At 35.3% G+C, this 20889-nt stretch overlaps 2 protein-coding genes across 3 annotated transcripts in view; both read right to left on the reverse strand.

Annotated features, from left to right (window-relative positions):
• Positions 1-1036: 1036 nt before the first annotated feature.
• The window catches only part of LOC136816363 (C-myc promoter-binding protein-like), a 52993-nt gene continuing 33140 nt past the window's right edge, over positions 1037-20889 (reverse strand). For both annotated transcript variants that reach the window (XM_067072685.1, XM_067072684.1), the window contains 6 exons: positions 4621-4695; positions 4174-4282; positions 3580-3619; positions 3151-3261; positions 2233-2297; positions 1037-1298 (listed from right to left, as the gene is read on the reverse strand). In XM_067072685.1, coding sequence (XP_066928786.1) covers positions 1132-1298; positions 2233-2297; positions 3151-3261; positions 3580-3619; positions 4174-4282; positions 4621-4695 — 567 coding nt within the window. In that variant the 3' untranslated portion in view covers positions 1037-1131. The remainder of the gene's footprint in view (positions 1299-2232; positions 2298-3150; positions 3262-3579; positions 3620-4173; positions 4283-4620; positions 4696-20889) is intronic.
• Positions 8253-9323, reverse strand: LOC136816364 (histamine H2 receptor-like). Its single transcript, XM_067072686.1, has one exon. It carries the CDS (start codon positions 9250-9252, stop codon positions 8314-8316), a length of 939 nt encoding a protein of 312 aa, XP_066928787.1. The 5' UTR covers positions 9253-9323; the 3' UTR covers positions 8253-8313.

Raw genomic sequence — 20889 nt, forward strand, 5'->3', positions numbered from 1 at the left:
TACAGTGTGTTCATAAACAAATGAATACATTTAAGTCTCTATAAGTCGAACACGCACAAGGACAAAGAGCACAAACTTGTTCGAGTTAAAGAATTTCAAGTTATGACGTAAGATTTATAAGGCTTTGTTAATACTGAAGGGACTAGAAAACTTGTTCGACTTAAATAGACTCCATTGTATTCATTTTTTACGAACACCCTGTATGTCTCTTTAAATTTTTGAAAACGGACCGAGTCCGAAACATGTCGGGAAAAGTCAAAATATAATAGTCGCATTCTTTTTCACCGTATGTATGTCTCTTTAATTATGAATTTTGGCAGTGAAGGATTCAAGGACATAGAAATTTAAGCACAAAGGTGTCATGATTAAATCGTTTCAAGGTAAAGTATCTTTTTCTCAAAAGAAAAAATGTAAATAAAAATAAAAGAGTACTTAAAGATTGAAAAAACAAAAGAATTCTCTATCACAAAAATAATAAGTTTTTTAAAATTATCTATTTATAATTCACTAAATTTTCTACTAGCGTCTATCCCAAAATTTAAGTAGACATTTTTCAGCTTGACCAACTCACAATTCGCAAGTTTGTCATTTGATACTGAAAAATACCCATTTTTGGAACTCATGACATTCATGATGTAATTTTTAAAAGCGAAAATAGTCCGGAAATATCTTTGTAAAAGAGGTATGAAAACTTTTAATTTTGTTAAGTCACTTTTTGATGGTGCGTTTTTTATGAGCCAGCATCTGAAATATCAAAAACAGTTTAGAGAGAAAGAAAGTAAATCATAACTTATTGGTAAAATAAGACCGTACCAGCATAGTGAAAGGTGAAGGTTTAAAGCTGAATAAAATCAGAGATACAATCGGTCAAAACGAGGATTCTTGATATTCATGACGTAATCTTTTAGATGGAAGCACCAGAAAAACACCGGGCGTTCGCCACAAGTTTTGAATTTAAACAATGAAACTGGTGGCAAACCCCCGGTGTTTTTCGTGTGTTTCCGTATAAAAAGATTATGTCATGAATATAAAAGTATAACAAATTTCCGGTGCTATTTTTGGTTTGCTTCCTTGTAAAAGATATCGTCATGAATATCATGGATTGACGCAAAATTCAAAATTTTAATTAATTTAGTTCCCAGTGGTTTTGGGCGTCCGCGATTGTAACATTGGATGTCCGAAAGCGATTCTACAAAACACGGCCTTGACGCTAGGTGGCCGATCGTCGGGGAAGAGTTTGTCGGAATATTCTTTGTTGATCTCACGGTACGCGTTCTTGTATTCACGATCGAATGCCGCTGAAAAAAAGAAAAATGAATATATCTACAGTAGAGTCTAGTTTATTCGAGCTTTTATTATCCGTATATTCAAATCTTTCTGTAATTCGAACTTATCATTTTATTATTGTTTGGATGTTTTTAAATTAAAATTCGATTTTTAATTTTTATCGCTTGTGATCATGGTGTAGTTTAGGTATAAACTTATTTCCTTTTTTATGATTTTGGTTTTCGCCAACAAAAATCATAAAAAAAGAAATAAAATTATACCTAAACTAATTATGGTGCAGGAAAAAAACCAAAATTCATTTTCGAATTTTATTAAGTATTCAGTTTAAGTGTAACGTATAAATGTTAAAAATTACTGTGCAGTTATTCCAGATTCCTGATGTTAGAAAAAACTGAAAGAAATAATTTAGCGCTAAAGTTACAAAAAAGATCAATTTAGGGAACTAGAAGGTTCTTTGTAAACTTCACACTTGAACAGAGATATGACGCCGAAAACAATATTTTCACTATCGAAGTGAATGGAATTTATCTAAATGTTTAATTTTACAACTCGAGTTTAATTCAAGTCAGATATCTACTTTAGGTCAGCATTTTATGAATGTTTCAAGGAAATTTGTAAACTGTTTACTTCAAATAAAAGGTAGCTGTTATGACTGTAAATTAATGATATGGGAAAAAATTGTATCCTTAAGTCAATTAGAAAAGAATTAGAAGTGAAGTTTAAAGTACCAGAGAAGTATAAAATAAAATGTTTTGATAAAGTGGATTTTTTTCATCTTTACTCTCAAATTTTTAAAACATTCTCCAAAGGTCTCCGTTTATAATTATCTTTCCAACGATGTATTACTTTTAATTAAATCTTTATTTCCCTCAGAAGCAACTCTCGAATAAGTACGAACTGCCAATTTTTTTCGAGCATTTTTCTTTCGAACGAAACTTTACTTACCAACTTCAATATTATTGACGCCACAAGAGGTCAACGCCAGGTACAATAATTCTCGATACAAACTCCTACAAAGATACACAAAGATAATTGGGTCAGAATTTATCTTATTTTGAATCTGAAGGAAGATAAAGCTAAGGTTACACTAACAGACCCCTTTGTAGTAAATGCTAGTTTATTTAACTCATGATCTTTGATTTTTGTTTTAGTTGAGAAATAATTCACCATGAACCCGTAAAACAATTCACTTCGTTAAAAATTCACTTTGTTAAATATTTGTGAGCCAAAAGACACTTTAAACTTTCGAATCCTTTTAAACGATGTACCTTAAAAAAATTCTAGTTAAGCAATTCGAAAGGTGCACTATTCGTGATATTCATGACGTAATGTTTTATAAGGAAGCACCCGAAAAACACCGGGTGTTTGCCACTAATTTTGAAATTTAAACAATAAAACTAGTGGCAAATGTCATGAATATCATGAATAAACGGTCTTGCCATCTAAAAGTTTCAAAAACTTGGCCTTCACAAGGTGCAGTGTACATATAAAGGTATAAATTTATTGTAAAAAACATCACTTATGGTGTACAAACTTTCATGAGCAGAAACTTTCGCGAGGTCGAAAAATCTCGATATTTACGACATTACTTTCGCGAGTTTGAGGAAAAAATGTTTTTCGCGAGCATAAGCTTTCGCGAGTCGTTGGATAAAAATGAGAATTTTCGAATGGAAATTGCCTTAAAAGTGAAAAATCTTCTTTAAATCCGATAAAGACGGTTGCTCTTCAACTTCAAAAAGGCATAAAAGGATAAAAATATGCCGAAAATTTAATATTTATTACGATTTCGAGTTTTTATAGATTTCAAATTCTTTTAAGAATTTTTCGTTAAAGTTTGTACGCCGAAAGTATAAGAAAACAAACCAGTGGATTTCAGGATTCTTTTGCTGCTGTCGGGCACGTTCGTCCAGCAGCATCTTTATCGGTAGTATGACGTCATTCTTTTGAATATGTGACGTAATGGAAGTCAGCATACTAAAAAAAACAGGAAAAAAAACACTATTGTTAGTTCACCATGTAAAGCTCCAAAAAAAGGGATACAGCCGTGTTAGCATCGTTGTCGCCGCAAACCATCCTGCCCTGTTTTTACCCCGAAGAAAAAAAACAACTCCGGATTTACATTTTTTTTCTTAGTTGGGATGTGAATGCGCATTTAAATTAAAAATATATATTTGAGGAGTTACATAATGATAGCAATTAGGGGGTTCAAACCGTTCGTAAATTGATACGAGAGCTTAAGTTGATCCAAGCCAATTTTAAAGGCCTTGGTATGTATAACTAAACACAAGTTACCTCTTTGGAGTCCAATCGTTTTCTTTGATTCTTTCCGCATCTGAAAAAAACATAATAAAAGGTTCATCGGTATAATGTTATCGAAGAATCTAAAACAATGGAAAACCGAGAAAAAACATCAGGTCGTGTTTGAAATACTTAATGTTGATAGATTTTGAAAAATTTGTTTGGTATTTGTCAAAAATGTTTACCAGTTGCGTCCGAGAATGATTTATAAATGTAGTTATTGAAGATTTCGGACAGCAATCTACTAAATATTTTCAGTTTTTTTTAGAATCATTCGAAGAAATCTTACTCATTTATCCAAGATAAAGAAAGCAGGCTTCAAAAAATTCTGAGGCTTAATGTACTGTTCCTTGGTTAGAGCGTTAAAAATAATCTTTCATTCAGAATCTTCTGTAAAAAAGTTTCAATAAATAAGCTAGCAGTGGTCGAGCAAAGGTTTTCGTTTGAGGCGGAGAATGGATTTTACAAGACGGAACACTGCTAAGCAAGAGAAAAGATCCAACCTCTTAAACTGAGATAGATTAAACAACAAAGAGGTTCATAAAGTCTGGTGTGTACGGGGCTTGTCTGGTGTGTACGAGGACTTACTATTACTCCAGAGCATGTAGAGAGGGACAAAACCATTCGTTTGTCGATTCAAATCCCACGAGGTGGAGATCAGCACTTCTCCACGGCTGCCACCGCTCATTTGACCAACCTAAAATAATAAAAACATATTAAAAGTCAAACGATTATAGATTGTCAGTCAAAATTGATCACGCGACTAAAAATAAAATGAAACTGAACCTTTTTGATGCCAGGTAGATTTTAAATTGACATTTTTTATGAATTCTCAACTTATTCTTTCTGATTCTTCCCGGCTGTTGTTTCAACGTTTATCTAACGTTCACAACGTCCATATAACGTTAGATGAACGTTGAAAGAACGTTGTTGTTTATAAGCCGGGCTAGAAATTCTGTCAGAGACAAAGCTTTCAACGCATAACTTCAAAAACGGGGACACGTAATTCACACGTAAAGGCCTATAATAGTTTACCTCATTCTTTTCCATAGATTGCAACAAAAGCGATGGCAAATGACTGTGCAAGTTCAATCGTCGAAAATACCAAACCTAAAAATCAAACAAAGAAAGAGAATCTGAAGTCATCAATAGGCAGAATGAAGAACAAGCCCCACTGGATTTTATAATAATCTTGGAACAATAGAATTTTTATCCCCGTTTTTTTCATTAAAGGCTTAAGGACACGAGAATTTTTTTTCGCCGTGAACTTTCCTCCACAGTGGATAGAAATTTCTATTGAAATACCGGAAATAATGGGGATAAAATTCTATTGTTCCAAGATTATTGTAAATTCCAGTGGGGGTGGTTTTGGAGTGCAATTTTTAAAACTGGAATTTCAAATGGGCATGAAATCAAAGTGAATTTACCATTGGGGCTGAAATTATAGGGTATTTTTCCCACCGGGTACGAAATCTTTGCAAAATTTTCCAGTGGGCTTGGGCCCAAGCAGGTGTGTGATTGATTGATTGATTGATTGATTGATTGATTGATTGATCGACTGATCAATTTAGCTAATAAAGTTTATGAAAAATACGAATTTCCATGTTATCATCTTCATTTATTTTCATTACATTTTTTTAAATCCTTTTTTATATTTTTTTTATATTTTTTATACATTGTCATCAAATTAGCTGAGGGCCCTTTGTAATTTTCTCCATCATCGCAAAGCGTTGCTACTGAAGGGGTGCCTTCTTACGTGACCTATCTGTATTTTATGTAACGACTGTAATTGGACGACATTGTATGGCAGGGTGGTGGCAAAATTTTTCATTTCCTCCTCCGACAAATTAATGGACATTTTTTTCATTAAAGGCTTGCAACATGCTCCATTCCACCAACACAAGAAAAAAGTGCGTGTCTCATGGTTTCTTTATTTGTTTCATGGGGCAAAAAGTGAGGGAAATACCCAAAAGACACGCTGATTTTGTCCCTGGGACAATGGAGCAAAATTGATTCGAATTAATTTTGCTCCATTGTCCTAAAGACAAAATTGAGAGAAGCACTAATGTTATTAAAAGAAAAATGGGGTTGAGACACGAGATAGCGTTTCGTTGGTTGGATGGAGCATTTTGCATTGTACCAAACGCGAAAAAAAACATCTCGTGTCCCCAAGCCTTAACTGATGAAGCATAAATGAGGAACGAGGAGTTAAAAACTATTACATGTTTTTCATTTATAAGAATGGTCTTTATAAGAATATTCATGATTGGCGAAAAACTAAGAATATACTAAGAATATCCCCATCATGTCATTTGGCAACTGAACCAAAGAATGCCATTTTAAGCGCATTTTTACTAGTATATTTCCAATTATTCCCCGGTAATACCCTCAAAACTGTTCCAATATTAGGTAGAATTTGGATCGTAGCCTAAGAATATTTTAAGATGATTTTCTCTAGAAAGTTAACAATATCCATGTACACGGTGAAATGGAAGACACAATTCATTTAAATGAAGAGTGTACTTTATTTAGTCTACACAAAAATTTACAGCCGCTTGAAGTTCAAAAACATACTGACATCAGTACGATCAAGACAAGAGTTTACGTCAAATCACAGTAGAGCTGACAGTTGGTTGATCTTAAAGCGGCTGTATTTCTTTGTGTTTTAGTCAGAGAGTTGTTGTAATACATTTTTTTGCTCAGAATTTCATGCTCTTTCAGATGGTACCAATCATTTTCGTTTATTTTGACTTTTGAAAATCAGCTATTTTCCTACCCCTTATTTTCCCTTGCAGTTTTGCCTATGGCGTCACTATTTTGATCACAAAAAGTTTTCCCGGGCCTAATCCGCATCCTCCCTCTCAAAAATATCTTGTAATATACTGTTCTTTGGAATAGACTATTAATGGTTAGGTCGTAGAAAAGATGTCACGGAACCCAAGGCTTGGCCCCAGTGGCGTTGTGGCAGTGGGGGAGGGGGGGAGAAATGGCCCCCGATCGGAGCTTTTTTGAAGGGGCGCCGAAAGAGATTTTTTTCAACACCGGATCTTAAAAATCATATTTTATTAGTCCAGCGCGCAGCAGAATGGACCTTTAAAAAGCAAAAGATTTTGTCTTTGTCGGGGCCTGTGCGCGCAATAAATTAACAAGTCCAGGCTAAACCAACCACCGATCTAGAATTTTTGCCCCGCCGACCCGCGCGATGTTTGACCTATGTTTTGGATTGAATTGGTAGTAGAGTCAAATTTCTCAGTTAGATTAAAGGGTTGTTTCAGGTAGGGTCAGGTAGGGTTAGGGCTAGGGTTGGGGATGGGAGTTAACCCCTGGTTAGGGTAGCTCCCAAGTAGAGTTTGGAGTAAATACCATGTTTATAAGGGACTTTGAACTCCTTAATGCAATTGTGACTCGATGGCCGAGTGGTTAAGGCGCTGGCATTCTAATCATTGGTGCTTTGTATATAGTGGCTTCGAATCCCATCAGCGGCAAAAGTTTCGAAATTTCGGGAAATGCATCAAAAACTTTCAAAACTTAGCAATACAAAGAAAGTGTCAAAGCTCAGAGTGGATGATGGGAAGGAACTTTTTTTGCGTCACTTAAGGAACCCGGTACAAACGACATTCGGTTATTGCCACGTCAGCTGGACCTTCACGCCGCTCCGGCTTCTTGTGTGCCTTAAATTGCACCCCAGGACCAATTTTACTGAAATAATTTTAAATTACATATGCGCCACTTTGGAAAATTGGGGACGCCATTTAAAAAAAATTGACTTTGGCCCCTCAAGAAAAAATTTCCCACAACGCCACTGCTTTGCCCCCTACTATAGCGAGTGTTTTTTCGTAAACAAAATTTTCACAATTGCAGGCAAGGATATGTGAACCCTGAATCTTTAATGGAAAGAAATTTAAATGAAGGGGGTGCAGAATAAATTGTACAAGCTAGCATGTGTAACGTACAAATTAATATATTGCAAAATTTGATCTGATACGGGCGAATTTTTGTGGCTTACTTAAAGGGGAGTAACAAGCAAATGATGTGTGGGCAAAAATGTGGCTTACCCTAATAAGAAATTCTGAAGGCTGAGTTCTCAATAATGGAAACAGTCAGAAATATACTTTCTTTTCAGCATTGTCAGCAAAGAGCTAAATTTCTCTTTAGCTGCACTGATTTGTGGCTTAAAGTTTGTTAAGTGGGCAAAAATGTGGCTTACACAAAGGAAATATAGGCGGAAGGTGAATATAGGTGAATAGGTGAAATTTTATGTCTCACATTTTTTAAGATATTGACACTCAATCATTAAAGTATAACACCAGTAGGTGTAAAAAATTACAATAATTTTGTTGTAAGTACAAATTTGTGGCTTATAAAGTCACATTAAAAATTATCGAAGAGTAAGCCACAAAAAGTACATTTAACAGCTAGAAAGTATGTACATTTAACTTTTTTTTTTTAATTAAACCTTCCTCTGTCAAGTTAAGAAAGTCCCATTCTAAGATCTCTTACATTTCTAAAAAAGATACAAATTTTGAGTTGTAGCCATATTTCTAGCCCAATTAACGAAAAAAGAATTTTTATTCATAATGTCTTAGTATTTCCCACAACATTGTAACATTTCAAGACTTATCGATTAAGACTCCATCAGCTATGACAAAAAGTTGTTTTGGGCATTTTTCAAAATGTCACACTATTTTTGATTCGTGACCTTTAAGTAAGGTTATTAGCACTGTGGTTTCACAAACTAGATATTTGGTTCGTTTGATTGACGGTTCTTGATGGGGCGAACACGGCTCTCCTTCGAAGCAAGCGTTTACAAGCAAGTCTGAACCCTGCATCTTTCCAAACATAAATGAAAGGGTTGAAGCAAGAATTGGACAAAGCAGCATACGCAACGAACAAATTTGTATATTGTAAAGCCTCTACCGATACAGCGCTAGGCATTGATCCTTGAACAAGCAATAGCCCTTGGAAGAATAATGAAGGAACAAAAGCTGCCAAGTAGAAGGCAATCAAGATCAACACTTTATTGACCAGTTTTTGTTCCTGCTCATGCCTTTTCCTCTCTGCAACTTGATTGGGCGTGTTGGTTTCTCGAGAAAGGAGTTTCCCACTCTGTCGAAATGCTTTCCAAACGAAATAATAGCTACAACATAAGATTATCACGGATACGATTATAAGCAACTGGCCACCAAATATATAAACTACGGGATAGAAATTGCTGCTTATTCCAAATATGAGTGTTATGGACCAAATCAGGCCGATGATGATGTTAATTTTCTGATCGGTCAAAATATCATGATATTGAGCGTGTTTTGTGATGGAGACATATCGTTCATATGCAATGAACAGTATAGTACATGTCGAACAGGTAATAAACCACAGCCCTGTTAAAAAATAACCTTTGATGATATGGCAGAATGTCTTATCTCCGTCTTGATCAAAGTTTATCAACCATACAGTCCATGGGAGGCTTACATAACCAACCAAACAATCACTCAATGCGAGAGACGTTAAAATTTTGTTCGATTTTGATCGTTGTGAAGGTTGCCAAAGAACAATGAGACAAAATGTATTCCCAAAAGCTGCAATGATACATGGTGGTATGAAGAAAATGGTTACAATTATTTGTATTGCTGATGGCAGCATATAGAAGGAAAAAGCAGGACAAATCATATCGCTTTATGGCTGCTAGTGTCCAGTGCTGCATCGGTAATTGCCTTAATGGTGATCGACTTTCTTTTTAAGAAGCGATAGTCGAATGTTTTTGGCTTCCGCACCTCAAAGCAAGGGTTCCCGGTTTGAGTTCGGGTAGAGTGGTCCCTCCAATATTCTGTTCAGTTTATATGTAGCTGAGTCAGCAGACCCGTGAAGTCAATCGAAAGAATGTTTGAAGTCCTAGGTTCGCCTTCCAACTATCTATTTATATCAAAAATTAAATCTTTCTCGGGTTTCGCTTTTCACGGTTTTGAATGTTCCTTTTGTTCTCTCTAATAATATGAAGACGCATTTCGTATAAGTTTCGGCCAATTTTATTGTGCAAACTCTGCCTCATTAAAAATTCTCTTTGACATTTTCACCAAGAAATTATTTTTCAAATCTGTAATTTTATATCAAAATTAATTAAATGAACAGTGATAAAACTCTTACTGAAACTTCAATTAAATATGTAAAAAAGTTGTTTCAAAATCATATGGTCTCTATTATAAAGAACAATTTTGAACTCTCTTTTTTAAAAGAACAATTTTATAAGAACAATTAGGCTCAAAAGTTTCGGAAAAATAAGAACAATTTGAGAATAATGCTGAGCCTGGAAAGGATAAACTTTAGGCGAAATAAGTATCAAATTAGTAAAAAAAGGGGTAAATTAGTTACTATTAGAACTATTGCCAACTAGTGGCAAAAAATTACAGTTTCGTCAAAAATTTACTGGTTCTTATTAAAAGAAGGCGTGTACTCGTGTACATCTCTGAAAAAAGATTTATTGAAGAGTGCAATCCACTCATTTACACCTAGCAACTTTTTGTGATATTCTCATTTACACCTAACAACTTTTTGTAACATTAGGCCCTAACGCTGTTTTGATTGTAGAGAGCAATAGAGAACCTATCCATTTTCACTTCCAATAAATATATTTGGAAACTTTTAATTCTCGACCCCACGCAAATTGATTTTATAAGAACAAACTATATAAGAACATAAGTCTTCGATGGCCAAAATGTTAAGAACAAGTTAAAATTTTCAGGCTTCGTAGACTCACCGACTTTTTATAAAGGAAAATGGTCAAAAATACTAAAAAAAATGGCGAAAATAAGAACATGCTAAGAACATTTTTAGGCCTAAAATTCAAAAAGTTAAGAACATCCCAAGGCTTAACAAATTTTGGATGTTCTTATAAAAGAACGTGTATGAAAACAACATTTGGGCCTAATGTTAGAAAAAGTTGCTAGGTGTAAATGAGAATATCACAAAAAGTTGCTAGGTGTAAATGAGTAGAGTGCACTCTTCAATAAATCTTTTTTTAGAGAAGTACAATTTTTTTCATAAAAACAAGTAAATTTTTGACGAGACTTTGCTGTTTTCATTTTTATTCTAATAATAATTTAGTTTACCCAATTATTACTAATTTGACCCTAAATTTTTTCAATTGCCTAACATAAGCTGTAAATGAAATGAAGGGATTACCACCCTTCCATGACCATTACCAAAGAAACACATTCAGACCCCAACTTCATATGAATTTATTTGGCAAATGATGTAATTTTTTAATAATGTTTTTTAAGGTATACAGTATAATAAAGCATGCTGCTGATGAAAGTGTTCTCAACTTCAATTGAACTAGAATCCGTCCATCTGTCTGTCTGTCTGTGTCCCAGTGATTTAATTATTCAATATTTGAATCGATTTTACAGTGATATGAAAACGTAAAGACTTGCTTCCCACATAAAGAAAGTATAAATAGGTCCCTCTACGGTCCCTCTTTTAAGCTTTATACGTCAGAATGGATATTATTTTTGTTGTAGGTAAAATATCAGGAAATGAAAAATTGTGAAATTTTGTTTAATACTAAAAGCTGTAACTTTGAGGTGTTTAAATGGTGTAGAGTATAAAGAAATAGGTCCTACACTGTACGAGTGAAGATTCACAATAAAAGTTACACGTCTTTTTATAAAAAACTATATGAGAATAAAGGGCCCTTCGATGACCAAAATATTATAGTGAAGAGCATTTTAAGGCTTTGTGGAATCTAAAACACTCGATTTATTAGGAAAATGGACAAAGATATTCACAAAATGGTGAAATTGAGAACATTCAAGAACATTTTAAGGCTTGAAATTCAAAAAGCTGAGAAGATTTTGGTGGATGTTCTTATAAAAAAGACATTTAGGTCCCACAACAACGTACTATCGAAGGCTCTCGACAAAAAGTTCTTATAAATGGATGGAGTGTCTCTTATGTAAATATGGTTTTTAAGATTAAGAAATATATACAATTTTTTGGTGAAAGGTTATTTCAATTTGTACTTTAGGGACCGCAATTTTTTTCAAATTCTTTTTTACACATTGAGAGCATGCTCAGTAGAAAGAGCTTCAAAAAAGAAAAAAAAATGAGGGGTCATTCATCTAAGTTGGTCAAGCCGTTCTTGAGATATGAAATTTTTTATCTCATGAAAATACCACTTTTAATGGAACGATCTTTGAAGATTTTTGAAAAAATCATGGTTAAAACGAAAAGTCCGGGGGGTTATGTCAAAAAACACACTTTTATTAATAATTTTACTTCTATTAATGCTACATCATTGAAACTTGGTAGGAAGGTTCCTGAGATAATGTTTTAATTTTTTTACTTTTTTCCCCTCAAAATTATGCATTTTACAGACCAGAATGGTGAGATTGAAAAATGGAGCACCACAGATGGAGAGCACTTTCTATTTCTACACGCCATCGTGGATGTTTTAGTATTGTAAACAAAACTTTGCGATTTCTCAAAAATCTTCCTTACCTCTAACTTTTGACCTTAAAAAGCCAGCAGAGCGCGAGTGAATATAACATATTTCTTTTTCTTATCTTGTGAAAAAAGGTTGAAATTTCATAATATCTTTGTCTTAATGCCGGGGAGTAAACATAAGATTCTTAAAAAGGACTTTTTCCAAGAAAGAATTGAATAATAATACTTTTCTTTTGGATAAGCGAGACAAAGTAAATAAACAGCGTTTTCCTCTTGTGGTTTCCAAAATGTATAACAACATAGGGGTTGGACAAAGCGCTCACCTGGCTAAAACCCATTTTTTTTTTTGCTAGGTCGTCTGCCATTCTGAATTTTAGAAAATTGCTCGTAATTTCATGAAAATTGAAGTTATAGCCAAACATTTACTGGACATTCATTTTATGATAAGATTACTTTTAAAACTTGTCCCGTGGTTTTAGGAGGCCTAGATCCTGAGATGACATGTTTTGTTGATTCCACACGATTTACCCCCGTCTTCCGCGGTCCCTTTCTACTTATCAACTATTGGGCTTTTACAGAAATAGTCCGTGAAAAAACTTCTCGTTTCCCCAGGCCTTAACTGATGAAGCAATTAAATGAGGAACGAGGAGTTAAAAACTATTACATGTTTTTCATTTATAAGAATGTTCTTTATAAGAATATTCATGATCGGCCAAAAAAACTAAGAATATACTAAGAATATCACCATTAGCCAAATTCTGGAGCCGCTCGCTGCGCTGCAGTTGATGCGCGTGTCGGGACAAAAATCGAGGCGGAAGCCATTTTGTTTACATTCTTGCCTGGGGAAGCACTGCAAAACAGTGCTTTTTGAGTAGATTTGGTGATTCTTGGGAAGAAAAAAGAAGAATACTGCTTGGAACCAACATCAAATGTATTGGAATAGACTTCTATCATACATTGGAATAACAGACAATACTTTTTGAACATAATGAATGTGTGAAACTTGCTTTTTTGTTTACAAACTTCACTCAAGTATTTTTGTCGATTTTGCTGCTTTCGAAAGCTGTTGATGGAGACTACTAACTTGCAGAAGTAACTTTATATTGGTACAAATAATGACTATAATAGCTTCACAAACATTCCCTATCATGGAATTAAGCTGGGAAAGATTTTTTCGATCACATTGAACAGTTTTGATACGAGAGAGATATCCAACATCAAACATGGTTTCACCTGTCAGCTGTCACCCATCCCTTTGGATAACAAAAATTTCATGATTCATTTTATTCATCTCAAAAATGACTGAAGAGACACCATCGGTCAGATCGGATTCATCACTGACTGCGCTGAAGGAAAAACTTTACTCTAACTCTCAAAATTTTGTCGTTGAATCTTCCCAGTCGTCAAAGACCGAGTTATAAAAGTGACTGATTTTGGGGTACGTTTTACGTGCAGGTTTTGATTGGATCCAGGACAAGAAAAGGATAAGCGAATCCGAAGAAAGCACGTTACGACATTGACATGAACTGTGTATATCATATAATGGATTGTTATTGTTTTGGATATCTGGCATACCGTCAACGGCTCTAACTTGGGACGAGTGGTCATATCATGGGATGGTTGACTTTCTGGACTGTATTTTCACTAAATCTCTGTTGACAACAAGTTTGTTTTCTATGATTTGCGACTATGTTAATTTTTTAAATGACTTTGGAGGTTCGGTAAAATGATTGCCGAATTGCTGTCCCATGTTTTGTCAGACCGTCCCAAGTTAGAGCCCTTGACGATACAAATCCACTTTGTACCTAGTCATTGCATTTTTAGCCAAAGTTATGATGCCTAAAAGCACTGTCTGAAATTATTTTTTTATTTGGATTATTAGTTATCAGTGCTCAATTCTGTTCGGTAGAAAAGCTTCCAACTGCCCAACAGAAAAAGTATTGTCAAGACTGTCGCAAAGGATTATATAAAAAAAATTTAAGATGTTTTTACTTTATCATTTAATATATAAAATTTGTACAAAATTTGCTTCAGCCAAACATTTTTATGCTTGAAAATAGTTTATAAATTCTATTCTGTCGGATAATTTTGTGGTGGTAGATAAGAAAAACAACATGAAGTCAAACACTTAAACATGTTATTTTTTTTTTTTTTTTTTTCAAATCTCTTTAATCACCAAAATACTTGGTATAATACTTATGTTATGTATAATTTTACTTTTTACCTATTTCCCAACCCAAAATCTACCTACTCAACGGAGGCCCAAAGTGAGCAGAAAAAGTTTTTTCTACGAAAAGTAATAGCCCAAATAAAGCATTTACAGTACAAAAAGTTCATAGGCTATAGGCCAAAGACTGAGGCCAGGATAATTGAAAATTCCCCAAACTATGAGTGATTATAAACGTTTCATATTAGGAAGAGGCTTTTTTTTGAAATCCAATAAATGTTCCAACATAAATCCAATCTCTTTTTTCCTATTTTTTGCTGGTAAAAAGAAGGGGAAGTCTCACTGTTTTCTTACCAAATATCTGCGAATGCCGCCTAAAAACGAAAGCGAAAGTAGTTTTTGTCCCTACAAGCTGCGCACGGCAGCGCAGCGAGCGGCTCCAGAATTTGGCTAATCATGGCATTTGGCAACTGAACCTAAGAATGCCATTTTTAGCGCATTTTTACTATTATATTTCAAATTATTCCCCAGTAATACTCAAAACTGTTCCAATATTAGGTAGAATTTGGATCGTAGCCTAAGAATATCTTAAGAATATTTTAAGATGATTTTCTCAAGAAAGTTAACAATATCCATGTGCACGGTGAAATGGAAGACACAATTCATTTAACCCTTTCCGTGCCGATGTCGTATATATACGACATGCAAATTTTCACTCTACTTGCCGATGTCGGATATATCCGACATCAAATTTTTTTACCTAATTGCCGAGGCCTTTAAAAAAGAGGGAGCTCTATTGCCGAAAAATCAGCTTTTAGGAAAATGGTTTTCTTATTTTGCCAATGTCGTATATATCCGACATAAAAAAATCCAAATAGTAATAGTGACAGTATATATTAAGTGCTCAAAAGATTTATTTCAGGTTTATTTTAGTCAATCATAAAATATATATAAAACAAATGTCTTCCTAAATCGTAAAATGTGTAATGTGTTCATTTTCTCGTGTTTTATTGTTGTTGTTGTTCCTCGTCAGGGGTGTGGTATTCCCGGAAACAAGGGTAAACACACAAGCCAGGATGAACAATACAAGTGTCGCATTGGTACCGTGATTCTCGACGAATACCCAATTTGTAACATTGGACACACCGTTTAGTCGGGATTCTTCGTTGGTTAGGATTAGTGGCGGGAACGGGTTCAGGGTCGTGTGCTCCAGTGGTTGGGTGTGAGTATAATGCCTTATAAGCGTCAATCTTCGCGAAAGTTTCTTCGATGAACATCAACTTGAAGTCTGTATAAGTCAAGACTCTATCAGCAGCTGTTTGAAGGTGAAAGACGTGAGCGTTGAACATCACTTCCTCCAATAGGTGGAAAGCACACTTGGTCGTCCATTTGAAGGCTTTCCTTACCATGCTGTGCTGACTAGTGACTGCATCATTTTTATCAACAAATCCCATCTTGTGGTTATAGTCGACCACGAGCTGCTCTTTCATGATGTTATCGCCGTTTCGAGCTTTCTTGGGGACCGTTACCAATTTGGGACGATGCATAGTGGAGATGAAAAACACCTCTTTAGAATCTTGGAAGCGAAGTGCCAACAGCTTGTCGTTAACAAAGTGGCGAGTTTCCCCTTTCTCCAGCTTCCCCGCGGTGAACTCCTTAGGAAAACCGCCTCTGTTCTTTCGAAGGGTACCGCAAGCCGGAGTTTGGTGCTTTTGAAGATACTGGAAGAGCGGGACACCCGTGTACCAATTATCGGTAAAAAGTCTGTGACCTTTGTCTAGAAGGGGGTTCATCAGGCGGACCACCACTTGCCCACTAATTCCAAGCTTTTTAAGTTCTTCTTGGGCTGGTACGACTTGAGAATTCTTACCTACGTAAACCTCGGTACTCCAAACGTAGCCAGACTCGTCACATAAAGAAAAGAATTTTATACCGAATCTTGCTCTCTTATTAGGGATGTACTGCTTGAAATGTAAGTTCCCCTTATGGAGTAACAATTGCTCATCAATACTAACATCACGGGAAGGGTAATACAACTCTTGGAACTTGGTGTTCAGGTAATTCAAAAGGGGTCGGATTTTGAAAAGGCGGTCCCTTTTCGGGTCTTTTGGGTCGTAGTTGGTGTTGTCGTTAAAATGAATGAATCTTGAGATGAGTTGGTAACGATTACGCGACATTACGGAATTATAAACAGGGTTATGATAAAAGGGGTGAGTGCTCCAATAATCCGGAATTTGCGGGAGGGAATGGATTCCCATTAGCATCGATAGGGCAAAGTAGTTCTTAAGCTCATTTTCGGTCACATCTTTCCAGTCATTTACCCTCGATTGGTTTGAAATATCGGCACTTTCAATAAATTGATTGGCATATAAGTTAGTTTGTACAACAATATATGACATCAATTCATCCGTTAGAAATAAACTGACAATGTCACTCACGCTTTCTGGTACCTCAACAGTTGGTCCAACGTTTTGATTAAAGATTGGAATTTCTGGTTGAAACGGTCCATCATTCCACTCTTTCCAAGGATTTACTTTCTTGCCACCACGCATACGCACACCTTCACCTCTACCACGTCCACGTCCACGTCCACGTCCGCGAGCACGACCTTGTCCACGAGGGGCACGGGTACGGGCTCGACGAGCTCCAGCGCGACCACCTCTACGTCCAACAAACACACCAGCACCACCTCGTCCAACGGGTTGCATTTCTTCAAACGATTCATTCTCGTCTTCATCAGATTCAGATTCTTCCTCCTCGTCTTCAGAAGCTTCACTTATTTCACTGTCGGTCTCAGCCATAACTGGTTCATGTTGTTCAGCTTCTTCATCAGAAGATGAAGAAGATGGAGAAGATGGCTGACTCATGATATCAAGGGCAGCAGCTGCGACGACTTTTGCACTAGAATAAAAAATAGATAAACAAAATAAATTAAGGTTTCAAAGCACTAAATTGACCTAAAGGATATTTAAATTTGAGTCGAAGTCAATTTATTTATGAGCAGTGTTTTATCCAAATATTAGTTTTCTATTATAATAAGCATTGCCCATTTAAATAAAACACAAGTTGAATTGAAATAAAAATCAAATGTAAAAGAAAAAAAGTACCTTAAAAAATCAAAATCAAATTGACCAAAAAACTCTACACACGACAGACGATAAAGGCTGGTGTTGTTGTTGTTATTTAAAAAAAAAAGCAGTATATCAAAATCATGCCCAATGTTCCAAGCATCTATTTGAACTGTGTGTATGATTTTGATATGAACTGCTTTTTTAAAGATACAAATAAATATAAATAGTTTACTCACTTTCTTGGTTCTTTAGTCATTTCTTGATCCATACTGTGTTACTGCTTACTCAGGTCACATTGACTTTTAAAGAAAACTAGCTTATTTGATCGCTTTTTGTAAATAATTGACATTGCGCCACAAACGAGTCAATAAAAATTTCGCGCCAAATGAAAAACGTTCGAATTTTTTCTAAAATGGCGGATAAGCTGCGATTATGTCGGATATATACGACATCGGCAAATAGGAATGAAAAACGCGTGTCGGATATATACAACATTGGCAAATAGGAAGGAAATATGCTTGTCGGATGTATACGACATTGGCAAATAGGAAGAAAATATGCCTGTCGGATGTATACGACATTGGCAAATAGGAATAAAATATCCTTGTCGTATATATACGACATGCGGCAACACGAGTTAAAATTTGCATGTCGTATATATACGACATCGGCAAATCAGATTACTAAAAAAAATTACCCCTCGGCAAATGGATTGGGGTACAAAAACAAGGTACCGGCACGCAAAGGGTTAAATGAAGAGTGTACTTTATTTAGTCTACACAAAAATTTACAGCCGCTTGAAGTTCAAAAACATACCGACATCAGTACGATCAAGACATAAGAGTTGACGTCAAATCACAGTAGAGCTGACAGTTAGTTGATCTTAAAGCGGCTGTATTTCTTTGTGTGTTTTAGTCAGAGAGTTGTTGTACTACATTTTTTTGCTCAGAATTTCATGCTCTTTCAGATGGTACCAATCATTTCCGATTATTTTGACTTTTGAAAATCAGCTATTTTCCTGCCCCTTATTTTCCCTTGGAGTTTTGCCTATGACGTCACTATTTTGATCACAAAATGTTTTCCCGGGCCTAATCCAAATCCTCCTCTCAAAGATATCTTGTAATGTATTGTTCTTTGGAAAAGACTAAAAACAGTTAGGTCGTAGAAAAGATGTCACGGAACCCCAGGCTTGGCCCCCTACTATAGCGCGTGTTTTTTCGAAAACAAAATTTTCACAATTGCAGGCAAGCATATAATGGAAAGAAACTTAAATGAAGGGGGTGCAGAATAAATTGTAAAAGCTAGCATGTGTAACGTACAAATTAATATATTGCAAAATTTGATCTAATACGGCTAAATCGCATGTTTTGTGAAAAGTGAGATCCCAATAAAAAATAAACCCCTGTTTTGTGACATTTTTACTGTCAGCCACTAAATTGACCATACCTTTAACTTTAACAAATTAGCTATCCATTGCATAAAGGGCGAATTTTTGTGGCTTACTTAAAGGGGAGTTACAAGCAAATGAAGTGTGGGCAAAAAATGTGACTTTATACTGGCCATGTGGCTTACCCTAATAAGAAATTCTGAAGGCTGAGTTCTCAATAATGGAAACAGTCAGAAATATACTTTCTTTTCAGCATTGCCAGCAAAGGGCTAAATTTCTCTTTAGCTGCACTGATTTGTGGCTTACAGTTTGTTAAGTGGGCAAAAAATGTGGCCTTACACAAGGGAAATATAGGTGCATAGGTGAATAAAGGTGAATAGGTGAAATTTTATGTCTCACATTTTTTAAGTTTTTGACACTCAATCATTAAAGTATTACACCAGTAGGTATAAAAAATTACAAAAATTTTGTTATAAGTACAATTTCGTGGCTTATAAAGTCACATTAAAAATTATCGAAGAGTAAGCCACAAAAAGTACATTTAACAGCTAGAAAGTATGTACATTTAACATTTAACATTTTTTAAATTAAACCTTCCTCTGTCAAGTTAAGAAAGTCCCATTCTAAGATCTCTCACATTTCTAAAAAAGATACAAATTTTGAGTTGTAGCCATATTTCTAGCCCAATTAACGAAAAAAGAATTTTTACTCATAATGTCTTAGTATTTCCCACAACATTGTAACATTTCAAGACGTATCGATTAAGACTCCATCAGCTATGACAAAAAGTTGTTTTTGGGCATTTTTCAGAATGTCACACTATTTTTGATTGGGATCGTGACCTTTCAGTAAGGTTATTAGCACTGTGGTCTCACAAACTAGATGTTTGGTTCGTTTGATTGATGGTTCTTGGTGGGGCGAATACGGCTCTCCTTCGAAGCAAGCGTTTACAAGCAAGTCTGAACCCTGCATCTTTCCACACATAAATGAAAGGGTTGAAGCAAGAATTGGACAAAGCAGCATACGCAACGAACAAATTTGTATACTGTAAAGCCTCTACCGATACAGCGCTAGGCATTGATCCTTGAACAAGCAATAGCCCTTGGAAGAATAATGAAGGAACAAAAGCTACCAAGTAGAAGGCAATCAAGATCAACACTTTATTGACCAGTTTTTGTTCCTGCTCATGCCTTTTCCTCTCTGCAACTTGATTGGGCCTGTTCGTTTCTCGAGAAAGGAGTTTCCCACTCTGTCGAAATGCTTTCCAAACGAAATAATAGCTACAACATAAGATTATCACGGATACGATTATAAGCAACTGGCCACCAAATATATAAACTACGGCATAGAAATTGCTGCTTATTCCAAATATGAGTGTTAGGGACCAGATCAGGCCGATGATGATGTTGATTCTCTGATCGGTCAAAATATCATGATATTGAGCGTGTTTTGTGATGGAGACATATCGTTCATATGCAATGAACAGTATAGTACATGTCGAACAGGTAAGAAACCACAGCCCTGTTAAAAAATAACCTTTGATGATATGGCAGGTTGTCTTATCTCCGTCTTGATCAAAGTTGATCAACCATACAGTCCATGGGAGGCTTACATAACCAACCAAACAATCACTCAATGCGAGAGACGTTAAAATTTTGTTCGATTTTGATCGCTGTGAAGGTTGCCAAAGAATAATGAGACAAAATGTATTCCCAAAAGCTGCAATGATACATGGCGGTATGAAGAAAATGGTTGCAATTATTTGTATTGTTGATGGCAGCATATAGAAGGAAAAAGCAGGACAAATCATATCGCTTTATGGCTGCTAGTGTCCAGTGTTATAACGGTAAATTTCTTTATAGTTATTGACTTTCTATTTTGAAGCAATAGTCAAGCAAATTATCTCTTTGAGATGGGTCGGTTGAAAACGTCGGGTACCCCATGTGGCATCCAAATTTGGGTACCTAAGAACTAGTTCTAAAAATTGTTCTAGCCTGTTCCATTGTGTTCTGTGACTCAAATAGGCGAAAAAACAGTAGAAAAAGTAATAGAAAATAGTTCCTATAAGGAAGAAAAAGAAAAATCGGTTATGTTGTTTGACATTATATTTATGAGATTTCATCTGCAACAATTTGAAAATGATATGGAATGACTTGTATTTTGAAGCAATACATCATATTTCTATAGCAAAACATAAATTTTCTGTCTTTCGCATATTACAGAACAGATGTCACCTCATT

This window comes from Clytia hemisphaerica, unplaced genomic scaffold (genome assembly GCF_902728285.1).
Source record: "Clytia hemisphaerica strain Z4C2 unplaced genomic scaffold, Clytia hemisphaerica genome assembly, whole genome shotgun sequence".
NCBI lineage: Eukaryota > Metazoa > Cnidaria > Hydrozoa > Leptothecata > Clytiidae > Clytia > Clytia hemisphaerica.

What these genes read in the sequence shown, in the direction of transcription:
- LOC136816364 (XM_067072686.1), bottom strand. Translation starts at nt 9,252, where the DNA reads ATGATTTGTCCTGCTTTTTCCTTCTATATGCTGCCATCAGCAATACAA.